Source organism: Phoca vitulina, unplaced genomic scaffold (genome assembly GCF_004348235.1).
Source record: "Phoca vitulina isolate PV1807 unplaced genomic scaffold, GSC_HSeal_1.0 scaffold9, whole genome shotgun sequence".
In the NCBI taxonomy this organism is placed as follows: Eukaryota; Metazoa; Chordata; class Mammalia; order Carnivora; family Phocidae; genus Phoca; species Phoca vitulina.
In genome coordinates this window covers 20,871,789-20,884,533 of record NW_022589712.1, presented here as the reverse complement: position 1 = coordinate 20,884,533, position 12,745 = coordinate 20,871,789, and the positions used below count along the sequence as shown (strand labels likewise).

The 12,745-nt window shown below is 36.7% G+C and overlaps 1 protein-coding gene across 9 annotated transcripts in view; it reads left to right on the top strand.

Moving 5' to 3' along the window:
- UTRN (utrophin) overlaps window positions 1-12,745 on the top strand; it is a 491,233-nt gene that overhangs the window by 405,435 nt on the left and 73,053 nt on the right. For all 9 annotated transcript variants that reach the window (XM_032407730.1, XM_032407732.1, XM_032407729.1 and 6 more), the window contains 2 exons: window positions 1,355-1,433; window positions 4,529-4,589. In XM_032407730.1, coding sequence (XP_032263621.1) covers window positions 1,355-1,433; window positions 4,529-4,589 — 140 coding nt within the window. The remainder of the gene's footprint in view (window positions 1-1,354; window positions 1,434-4,528; window positions 4,590-12,745) is intronic.

Genomic DNA, 12,745 nt, shown 5'->3' with positions numbered 1-12,745 from the left:
GTTAGTTGCTGGTTGAATAAGACCGGAAGGAATCTCTGCTGACAGCAATGTCACTCCGTTTCAGGACTAGCATCTTCTCTTCTCCTGAACATAGAGTGGGGCATTTGAGTGCTTTTTTGGCTTTAATGAACAAAGCACTTGCTAATGCAATTTAAATAGCTAAGCAAGAGAAACTAGAGCTGTCCAGTGAGCCAGAGATATACACATTTCTTTTAAAGGCAGCTGAAAATAAGATGGACAATCTATGTGGAACAGCTGACTCGAACTACAGAAACCAGGACCAGGAAAAAGAAAATGGAAGTGTCAGTAGGCTGTGTGCGGTCGTTCTGATTTGCATTTAGTTTCTCGGTGGACCAATTCTGCATTTTCATAATGTAGAGAGCTAACGGGGGAAGTTGTGAGGACCAATTCAGAAAGTATACTAATCGGCTGCTATACACTTGAATACCCTCAAGTCGAGATGATTGGACACAAACGTGGAGGCAAATAAGAGATTATATACTCCTATATCTTTGTGCTCTCCATCCACCTCTATCTATTGATCCATCGTCTAATTCGATCTCTCTGTCATCTACCTGTCTTTCTGTCTGTCCAGCTGTCTACCATCATCTATTTGTTTTTTCCCTGGGAGTATTTGAGACTTCTTCTTCATTCGCTTCCTGTGGCACTTTTTACCACCTTCCTTACAGAAGGGAGGTGAATGGCCACTGGCCACACAGCCACAGCTTGACTTTAGATGCTTTCGAGCTTTACTGCTTTCAAGGCAACGTAGAGTAACAGGAGAGCAATAGCTTCTGGCATCGGATTAGCTGCGTCTGGATACTAGTACTCTCATGTACTAACTTTCTGTCCTTGGACACCTCTTTGTGTCCCAATTTCTTCATCTGTAAAGTGGTGATAGTAATAAATAATACTTACCCAATATGGTTATTGTGAGGGTTAAAAGAGTTAATTTGTATAAACTGCTTAGAAGAGTGCCTGGCACTGTTTGCTGTCAGTTGGTACCAGAAGAAGTCTATTTTAATCCCAGTACTTTGATTCCAGAGATAGAGAAGGAGTCTATACAAGCAATCATATCTTGGGCATCATTTAGTAGCATCATTTAGTAAACAGGGTTGCTGGAGGGGAGGTGGGTGGGGGGTGGGGTAACTGGGTGATGGGCATTAAGGAGGGCATGTGATGTGAGGAGCAGTGGGTGTTATATACAGCTGATAAATTATTGAACTCTCCATCAGAAACTAATGGTGTACTCTATGTTGGATAATTGGATTTAAATAGAAAAAATACTTAAATCAAGTATGTTATTAAAGTCATTGTTTTCAAATCAAATTATTTCTTGCATGTGTATGTGCAGGTTTCTGTGGATGATCGCCTTAAACAGCTTCAGGAAGCCCATAGAGATTTTGGGCCATCCTCTCAGCATTTTCTTTCTAGTAAGTACTAATAAACTTGACTGTTCTCATTAATTGAACGAATGAGCATATTCTTTCACTTTGCCTCAAGGAGCCATATTCTTTGTTGCAAATATATTTACTTATATTAGGTAAATGTACAAAAAGCAATATTAAGATTAATTACAATATTGTTTATTGGTTATTAGTTGTAATAATCTGGTCACAATTGATAAGTCTCCGAAGTGGAACAAAACTGAATTTCTCTTTAGCTATGGTTTTTCAATGGACCATCGGCTATAATAATTAATGTAGCCTCATATCATCATTGCTGTATCATAAACAAAGGTTATGAACTTTTTCACAATAAAAAAATCATTTTTACATTTTAAGATTTCTAATTAGCTTTTCTTCTTAAAAAGTGTTTATTAATTTAAAATGTACCTGTATCTTTAGCAGTAAAAAAAAAATAACTCCCCATGGATCCGAGATTTTTGTTTATTAGGTTCACTGTGATCATACTTAGCTTTTCTTTTGGTGAAGTATTGCAGATGTAGCCAAACCACATATGTAGATTTTTATGTAGTATTCTCCAACTGAAATTTTTAATTTTACGGACTGTTTATGAGATCTTATATAAGTAATTTGAGCTCCTACTTTATCGTTCACTGCTGGGGAAACTAAAGAATGTAGGATTCAGAGTCATCCAAATTAAGATTAAAATATTAAGTCTGCCAGACCTGTAGATTCCTGAAAGTTAATTTCTTTATCTTAAAATTACTATAATAATACTTAGTTTTTCTGATCGCCTTGAAAATTAAGTGAGAAAGCATAGTGAGTTTCAGAGCACCTAGCACAGTTCTTGGCACTGATGCTTTCACTAACTATTAATTTCTTTCCTTTTATTTGTCCTGGCAAACATATGCCAGAAAACAGTTTGTTTACTTCAATATAAATGAAGTTTAAAACTTAAGGCACATCTTATTTCCCAATTATGATAAGTTCTTTGTATCTATAGTAATAGAGAAAACTGAAGTAATACCATGTCTTCCAACTAAATTGATTACATTTGTATTTTCCCTTAATCTTTTGTCATGGTTGATAATCTGCTTTACCTCAATTCAAGGTCAGGCTTTTCTATTTTCACAGTTTCAAGATCTGAGTTAGTCATTTCCTGCCCCTCCTGTCCTCCAGTCCTCATGCTCTCCCCCCTTCTCTCCCCCTTCCTCCCCTCCCCCCACGCACACATGTTTTCTGTTTCGCACACCTGAGCCCTTAGATAGCCTATCTTTGAGTGATTGTAGTCCTTCCTGGAATATACTGGGTGCGAGGATGCATTTCTAAAGTTGGGATGCCATCATTGTTGATAAAGTAAATAAGTTTGCAGTCTCCTCATTAGGTATGAACTACTTCAGATTTCTTAAACTTAATTTAAGCTATGTGCTAAGGCCAAATTAAAGAGGAATTTAACAAATAATTGTGACTCTATTTACAGTTCTAAGGATTAGTTATCTATTAGTATCGATGAAACTCTACACTTTCTCCTAGCAACCATTCTTTCATGATAAAAATCCAACTCATGTTCTTTAGGAAGGAAAACATGGTAAAATTCACAATCACTTTGTGAAACTCAAGCATGTGGCCTGTTATTGTCTGGCCCTGATTGTCCAAGGAGGTCAGAGTTTTTCAAATCAAAACAATGGTTAACATGAGTGTAAACAAAATCCCAATTAATAAATTGAATAATTGTTATCTCTTTCTGCTTGAAATCGTTGGCTTTATAATATTTCTTGGACTTCAGCCATGGTTATAAAAGGAGTCTGTTTAGTTAGAACACAAAATAAACTGACCTATTAGCCTGGTGCCAACACTGAAATGAGGTTGGCTCTAATGAGAAATTTATTATACCTACTTCCACATTTTCATCGCCCTTTTATATTTTCATGGACATAGTTGCAGAAGGGAGTGCTCACATGTTATAAAGAGAAGAAGAATTGTTGAACAGAAAAATTGCTGAACTAGTGGTCAGAAATCTTGAGATCATGTCTGAGCTCGGCCATTTCTCTATGGGGCAAGTTATTTCACTTCTGAGTATCTAGTTCCTTATGTATCAGATAGGGCTCTAATATGGATTTGTTGACTTCCTTATAAATAGATATATTTGAAAAGGCTTTTTGCAAAGTTTAGAATGCTATATTTTTATAAGATATTAATATGACATGAAATTCAGAAAAAAAGCATTTATGACAACTCTATGAGAGCCTAGTGATAATTGCAAAGATGTGTTTTAATTGCTTGTTTATTAGTTTATTTAGCAAAATTCCTTAGTAGCTCTAGCTTTACATGTTTAACTCTTCTTAAATAAGTCTTCAACTAATTATATAGGAATAATCTATTTTTATAAATAAGGAATAGCTGGAATTGTAAGAAATCAGTACCTCAACAAAAATAAATACCTAAAACAAAACATAAAATCTCAGTCATAGTGATATCTGATGTGAAAGTAGGAAACTGTATTTTCTGTGCATTTCAGATGAAAGTAAGTATTTGGGATTCTTCTATCCACATAATTACCTTGTTTGTTTGTTTTTTTAACAACCCTTTGCCTGTGTTTATCTTAATCTTTCCTTTTTAAGATTAATACAAATGAGTTTGTTTATATGCCATCTGTCCTAGATAGTTATTCCTGTGAAGCAAAGTAAAGCACATTATTAATGATCTGGAAAATTCAGTCTTGTGAAATCTAGTTTATAATCTGGATATACCAGGTAAAATTAATTTTGGTTTTAGCTTAATCAAAAAATATATGCAGTCCATTTTCCAGATAGCACTAAGTTTTAAATTGTGGTGATTATAAACAATAAAACTTGATTTTGAAAAGTATTTTTAGCAACAGGTTCAATTAGTTAGAGTTGGCATTTGAAATTGAACCTGTGTTGTTTCTTCCCTTGCTTCAAATGAATCTTTAAGAAGCCACTGTTTGTTTAGCCTAGTAGATTTCATAATTATAGGAATCCAGCTCAAAAACCAGAGTAGTTCTCATTGAATTGGCTATAAAATGTGTTCAGTTGTTTTGCACTAGGGCATAAGGCGTTTGGGTGAGCAGTGTTTCCAATAACCTCCCTTTGTTTCTTCAGCTTCAGTCCAGCTGCCATGGCAAAGATCCATTTCACATAATAAAGTGCCCTATTACATCAAGTAAGTTGATTTTAATTCTCCTTTATGATACCAAAAAAACCAACATTATGTTGATAACTTAAGAGGCTTTCCCTTGTAACTTTAGAAAATAGAATTCAATCCTACTGTCTGAAGGAAACTATATATATATTTAGTATTTAAAAGAAGTTAGTTAAAAATCAGAGTAATATTTGTAGTTTATTAGGTTAAGGCTATAGGTATGTTTACCATATATTTTTTTAAACAGATATTAAAATATTTGGGGAAACTGACAAAATTTCTAAGTACGTCAGATTCTTGGGGCACCCGGCTGGCTCAGTCAGTGGAGCTTGAGATTCTCAGGGTTGTGAGTTCGAGCCCCACACTGAGTGTAGAGATTACATAAAAATAAAATCTTTAAATAAATAAATATGTCAAACTCTTGACATGATGCTGTTTCTCGCACTGTACTGATTCTAAACCATTTTTATTTCTCCCAGAAAATCCATTTAAAACGTGCTGTACTCTTCTCATCTAATCCACCAAAAACAAGCAGTGTTTTTATCATTAAAAAGTTGAGTATCTTCAGGGTTTTTTGACTTATGGAAATTATCTGCAATATTAGTTTAGGTTTATATCATCCTTCCTTTTTTTATTGTCAACTTGACAGTTTCTCCTTCTTACATACTAAGTTTCTCCTTATTATGTAACCTTTTATACATTTTGTATCATTTACACGAGGTCTGATAGGATTCAGTCCTTGACTTAGGCTAAGTATTGTCCTAAGACAGAATGATACAATCCTTTGAGGTGTAAATTAGCAAAGCTGTTGATTTACAATGTATTAAAGTGATGACAGTCCTAGCTGACTCTGTTTTATGTGTATGGTGAACAGCATCATAATTACTGGAAAAATAATCACTATTATTAGGAGTCAGCTCTGTCTCAGATTAGCCAGCTTACCTCAGGCAAGTTGGGTAAAGATCTGTGGGCCAACTTTCCTTTGTATCTTTCCTAAATGGCAAGTGGATCTCCAAAATCCATGCTAGCACTAATAGTCTACTCTTCCAATATCCCTCTTCCTGAAAAATTTGTATATGAAGTCAGTGTTTGTGAAATAGTATTTCCTTTTGAAGGTTTTATTGTAGTCTGAGATGTATCACCATACCATATATGAAATATAATAATAGTATATGTTATATTGCCTTAATGGAATTTACTACTTCTTTCACTGTAGTGTCTGTAGTGTACTGGGTTGTGATAAACTTAAGGATAAGGTAGCAAAGCAATTGGCTGGTGTCAAATTTGGGCAATCATGAATGGAAAGAAATCAGAGGCTGGGTAATTTGACATGTCTCTGTTGAGAGAAGGTGTAATCATCTGATCCAAATTTAAACCATTTTTAAAATGTTTACATTTTCATTGCGATAAGAGTTAATAATAATAATAATAGCAGCAGGTGAAGAAGGGGGCATGAGTCAGGGAATGCTCACAGCCTCTAGAAACTGGAAAAGGCAAGCCAATGGGATTCTCTTTTAGAACCTCCAAGGAGGACCACAGACCTGCAAACCTCAATTTTAGCTTAGAGAGACATTTATTTTGGAGTCATTTGTTACAGCAGCAATAGAAAACTAATATATGTATTATACAAAATCAAGAAGTCCATGAAATTATTATTTTTTTTTTAAGATTTTATTTATTTATTTGACAGAGAGAAAGAGATAGTGAGAGCAGGAACACAAGCAGGGGGAGTGGGAGAGGGAGAAGCAGACTCTCCGCTGAGCAGGGAGCCCGATGTGGGGCCCGATCCTAGGACCCCGGGATCACGACCTGAGCCAAAGGCAGATGCCTAACGACTGAGCCACCCAGGCGCCCCCATGAAATTATTTTAAATTAAATTGTTTTACTCAACTGACAAAGAATCTTTATTATCTGATTTTTTTTTGAAGTATTGATTGGATCCAGCAAGGCAGATTTTTGTCTTTACTGGATAAAGAACATATTAATTCTCTTGTTTGATTATGTTATACAGTGGTTATCTATTTGATTTGTCATTTTAAAAATCTATCTTGAATTTTAGCACTGCTATAAAAAAGGAATTTCTCTATGTCCAGGTTGGTTATATATGACTAAAAATGACATTAAGTCAGAGTTTCACTGATTCAGAATTTTTATAATTTTGGTAGGCTCTCACAAGATTATAGTCTTGTTCAGACTATGAGATCTGATGGGGCAGACCAGTGCAGCAAAAGCTCGTTTCTCTAATTTCTCATTGGCTAGAGCTCCATGTCCATGACCAGCACTTTAAAATATGTATAATGCAGTCATGGCCAATATGTTTAATATGACCTGTAGGATTATAGCATCCTAAAATATCTTTCAACATCATTGGTGAAAGATTGAATTTCCTTGAATATATATATAGTTTTACTGTTAAATGTCTTTTAGGACTTTGAAATATTTAGAGATCTCTCCAGGTATATAGGATGAATTCTCTTATTTTTAGAAAACTTCTTAGCCAGATTCTTTCATTACCTGCTCTGTTGTGTAACTTAACAGTTTATTTCTTCATAATAAAGTACATCAATGTCTGGAGGTAGGGTTAATATGAGCCAGTATATTTCCAGATGAAGAAATGTTATGAAAACAAAATTTAATTCCCAAGTAAATTAATAAGCAAGTAAATAATGAGTGAAGGGTTTTTAATATACACTTCCCTTCGCATGGCTGCACAAGTAAGTAGAGGAAGAACATTAAAAACAAATTTAGCATGATTGTCATGCAGCTAGAGTTTCCTGGAGCATATTAGGATATATTAATTTAGCCAAAAAGAAAATAAGAGGCAGGTAGAAATGTAATTATTTTCTTTCTTTTTTTTTTTTAAGATGTTATTTATTTATTTGACAGAGAGAGACACAGCAAGAGAGGGAAGACAAGCAGGGGGAGTGGGAGAGGGAGAAGCAGGCTTCCCGCTGAGCAGGGAGCCCGATGCGGGGCTCGATCCCAGGACCCTGGGATCATGACCTGAGCCGAAGGCAGACGCTTAACGACTGAGCCACCCAGGTGCCCCGAAATGTAATTATTTTCAATGTGGAAGTATACAATTTTGTATACTTTAATGCCAGAATATAGTGAGAAAGTTGAAAGGAGAATGGGAAGAACAAATTGTCTTTATTTCATATTTTAATTTTATCAATTAGCTAAAACATACTTTGATGGCTCCCCAACGCATTTCTTTCTCTGTAGGTGTTTTTTCATTAATATTTTGAGGTGTACTGCAGTGGTCCCAGACTCATTTGTTTCTATAAAATGATAGAATATAGATCTGAACTGTAAGGGTCTATGTAGTATAAATCCCTCTATGTTAATATCTCAAGTTGAAACTCATATCTTTAAATTATATTTGCTTCTTCTAAGGTAGGCTTTCCCAATCTGATCTGGTTATTTTTTCTTTTCTAGTATAATCCAGTGACAGCTCATTGTTCTATCAGTTTAAGGAAACCTGCAATGGTTCCTTCTGCCTTTATAATATACAAAAATCTACGATAAAAGCCAGATTTCTTTCTCTGTGAATTTTTAGTCATGTGTTTGTGTTTTGCACACGTTTTTCATTTCCTCAGCTGAAAGTTAATATCCAGGGTGTTTCAGGCATAAAGGGAACAATGAATAAAAGCTTTGGGTTGAACTTTCCTAATATGTCACATTAATCATATAAAACTCATTGCTTGTTATTTTGATCCAGAAATAATAATAGTAAATAGTCATAGCGGGTGATAATAATGATCATTGAAATGAATTATATTTTTTGAATATTCATTTGCCAGCCACTATGCTAATCCTGTAATTATCTCTTAATTCTCACTGAAGTGTCGGGACTATCATTACCCCATTTACAGGCAAGGCTTAGATAACAAGTACACACATAACTTGCTCAAGTCACACAACCAGTACAAGGAAGAGCTGGTGTTCAAACCCGGGGACTGACTCCAGCTCCGACCTCTTGATCACTAAGCCTCCAGTTCTCTGCATTGAGTGAAGGAGAGAATAGAAGTTTTAGTCACATGGAAAAGTTGGGTAGGATGAAGATATATTTAGGAAGGAGCAGTCAGGTGGAGAAAATTTGAGCAAACGTCCTTTTTTTTCATGCTATGGACCGGTTGCCATTTATGATGCACCTACTGTGGGCCAGCAACTGAGTGCAGAGCTAATTTTCGTAGGCTCGTTTCTGTAGGGTAATATATGCTTTATATGTTTAAGGAAATGTCACACTGTGGTGCAGTAATGGACAAAGGTGCTTTTCGATAGGTAGAAAAATGTAGTTCTCCACAGTCCTGCCAGTCGGATCTTGACAGGAATTGAAAGGTAGGGGAGCAAACGGTATCCTTCCACTACCTTTCCTCAGCTCCATGGTCAGAGATTTCTGTCATTGGGTAGATTTCTGTCCATGCTTAGGATGCTCAACAGAGCTGGCTCCTAAGTCCCATAGGGCTTTTAGCATAGATGGTTCTATACATGTCCGGTCTGTTAGTAAGTCAGACTCTTTCGTAGAATTTAGTAAGGTGAAGTTAGGAAATGTGGTTTTCCTTTCTCGCTCTACGATGTCATCTCTGAAGCTAGAGCGCGTGACTTTTCAGTAAGTCTTAGCAGAAAAGATGCTACGGCACTCATGACCGGGCTGTACCCTCACGTCTTAACAGTTTTTTTTTTTTTTAAAGATTTTATTTAAAAATTATTTTATTTGACAGAGAGCTAGAGAGAGAGCACAAATAGGCAGAGCAGCAGGCAGAGGGGGAGGGAGAAGCAGGCTCTCCCCTGAGCAGGGAGCCCGATGCGGGACTCCATCCCCGGACTCCGGGATCACGACCTGAGCCGAAGGCAGCCGCTTAACGACTGAGCCACCCAGGCGCCCCACGTCTTAACAGTTTTTCTACTCGAAGCTGAGGGGCAAGCCTAAATTCTTGATAGAATCCTAAGTGTGCTCACATGCATGCAGCTTTAATATGAACATTTTAGTGATGTCTTCTTTTTTTTTTTTTAATTTTTTTACTGTTATGTTAATCCCCATACATTACATCATTAGTTTTAGATATAGTGTTCCATGATTCATTGTTTGTGCATAACACCCAGTGCTCCATGCAGAACGTGCCCTCCTCAATACCCATCACCAGGCTAACCCATTAGTGATGTCTTCTTGATAGATAATATATATCACAGTCTCAAAAACTGACATTTCTCAATCTTACAGCGTACTCATCAGAATAAATTATCTTTACCTCCAGATACCACTTCCATGCATTCTCTGCCTTATTCTCATTCCCCTTGATGACTAGGCCTAAATCAAAATTTTCCTCAACTTATTACATCTCCTTTATATTTTCCTTTTCTAGTCTCATGTCCATTAAGGATAATTCCCCTTTCTTGCCTCCCAAGGGCATTCTCTGCTGCCCTAATCCATCAGCTGCTGGGAAAAAAAAACAAAGTTTATAGTTGTAAATGAAATCTTGGAGAGCAAGTAGCTGTTCTTTATAGCAGTCATGCAGTTTATTTGCATAAACTGTATTTCCTTGTCTCATTATATATGTACAGTCTAAAGGAGAGAATTAATGCTTATTTCTTTAGAGGAATCGTGGGCCCGTTTCGATGATGTAGGTGAAGTATTTCTTCCTTAAGTAAGAGCAGAGAGGAGTGACAGCAAAGGGATATCCAAATATTCAGCCTAACAAGAAAGTCAGGGCTAGCAAAGGTGTATTATAACAAAACAAAGAAAAAATTAACATAAAGCATTTTATGTTTAAAGATTGGAGGAAACCCATCCCAAAACAAAAGAAATCCATAACAAAGATGTAACTAACAATGAAATATAAAGACAGCTCTCTCTGAAAGGCCTCCCACAGCTGTCTTCATCTCTCTCTTCCTCCTTAATCAAGATGCGAGATGGCATCCTTTTGGTGCCAGATTTTCAGTGGAGGAGTCTTGAGACACACTTTGAGTCTCTCTCCAAGAGTAGAGCTTGTGTTTTGGTTTTAATGATAAAGAAATAAATGAAATAGAAGCCTAAGAGAATGTACTGGAGAGGCTATTTTTCTAAGAAACAGTCTGTGACGTTATCTGTGTTGAAAATAAATATTTAAAACTCACTGGGCCAACTCTGCTGATGAGGACGGAAGAATGAAGTTGTTTTATGAAAGAATATAAGCATCTTGGGATCCCTATACCTCCTGCTCTTGGAGGCAGCTTCAGACAAATGAGCACACCTTGGCTGATGAGAAAACTAACAGCAGGCCGCCTGCCCTGCAGCAGCCTTGTATTGGCAAATTGTAACCAGACACCTTCCAGTGAATTTACCAGTGCCCTGACTTATTGAGATAATTCAGGTGGAATTGACATTGTCTGAGAAAGACATTGACTAGTGCAGGACTTAAAAAGATACTGTTTTCCTGCCACTCATCTATACATTGCTGGGGCCAGTGTTATTATTACCATGAAGTGGGGATTTGGGCTTGGCATCTTCCAGATCACTCAGTTCCATTGTATTATAGGGGCACCATCAGCCTTACTGTGCAGTCTGACCTTTAGGGTCAAGTTTGCAATTAATAAAGGTCTACTACACAGTACAGCGGGTCACTGTGGGGCCACTAATAAGGTAAAGGAGATATTCATACTTTGATTTGTAAAGATTAAATTTTTAAAGTAGTCATTGAAACTAGCAAAAGTACAAAAGTAATAATGATCAAATAAACTGTGAAAGAAGTAGAATATCTTTTTCTATATGGATTATAAAGTAAAATGGTACAGTGTTAGAGTCAATACAGCAGTATAGAAAAAAATTGATTTCTCCTTTAAAGATTACATATGAAAGAGATAGAGTAGTAAAAATTTTTTTAAAAATCTAAATAATATAAATTCAGCTTTAAAAAACAAACTAGAAGGATACAATGATAAACTCAACTCTGGTGGGAGATAATCTTGGAGTTGACACCCCAGGCAGGGGTGTAGAGGACTCCCCAGAGCCAACTCAACAACAGGTGACCTGCAGGAATGTTGATTAATGTCGATTACTGGTCTGATCCTCCCTAGTGTGACAACTTAGAGGGACATGGGGGTAGAGTTTGGGTCAGAGGTGAGGCTGCTTCGGAGTTCTGGGCCCAAGCAGAGATACTACCAAGGTAAGGCTCCCTTGGGTTTACTGTGTGCATGTCCATTCTTCCAGACAGTCTTCCAGTGCCCTCAAAACAAGTATCAGCCGAAGCTCCCTGCACACCCAGGCACATCCATTTTGGTCATGAATTCTACTACTTTGCTTTAAAAACAAATACAAGCAAACCTGTCGTATTGTTTTGTAACAAACTATTCTATCAACCATGCCTGGAATATTGACATTTGTATTTAGGGTTACGGAAGCCTTTGTCTCTATACAGCCCTTTACGTGGTTGTGTCTTTTAACCTACTCCTAAGCATGAAATTATTTCAAGTGCATTTTATAGTTGAATCCAATAGATTTGGAGTTATCCGTTGTTGACAGTTCAGTCTTCCTGCCTTGTGTCTTCATCTTCATGACAAGCTAGTGGCATTTTCTTTTTTTTTAAAAGGCTCCATGTCCAATACGGGGTTTGAAATCATGACCATGAGATCAAGAGTTGCATGCTCCACTGACTGAGCCAGCCAGGCACCCCAAACTAGTGACATTTTTTAAGGAAGACTCTATGCTTTTACAATATCTGTTATCAAGTAGAATCCTGTATCTTATTTGGAATTTAAACAGGAAGGTTTTTTTCCTGAAATGTTGACATTCAAAATTTCTTAAGTTTTCCCTTAGATTTATTCTTATATTTCAAAAACTGTAACCTTGGCTTTCCTGCCTTTAAAAGCCTAGAAGATGGCAGAAAGTGTTTGCGAGGGTTCAAGAAGTTCTGTGTAACCTGAACACATGTGTTTCATCCCCTGGAGGAAGCAGCTTCCTCATCTTCTGCCAAATCTGTCCCCCACCGGCCCCTCAATAAGTCATGCACACAACACACACACACAGTAGGAATCTGCATACTGGCAGGAGTACTCCTTATTCTTCATATATTCTGGTCTCAAGTGAAATAAAGATTGGGGAGATTATAAATTCCAAGATGAGAATGTCACTTTTTAGATCCTTAAGAAGATAGTACTCAGATAAATAACATTGCCTCAGGTTGCCAGAATTTGTTTTC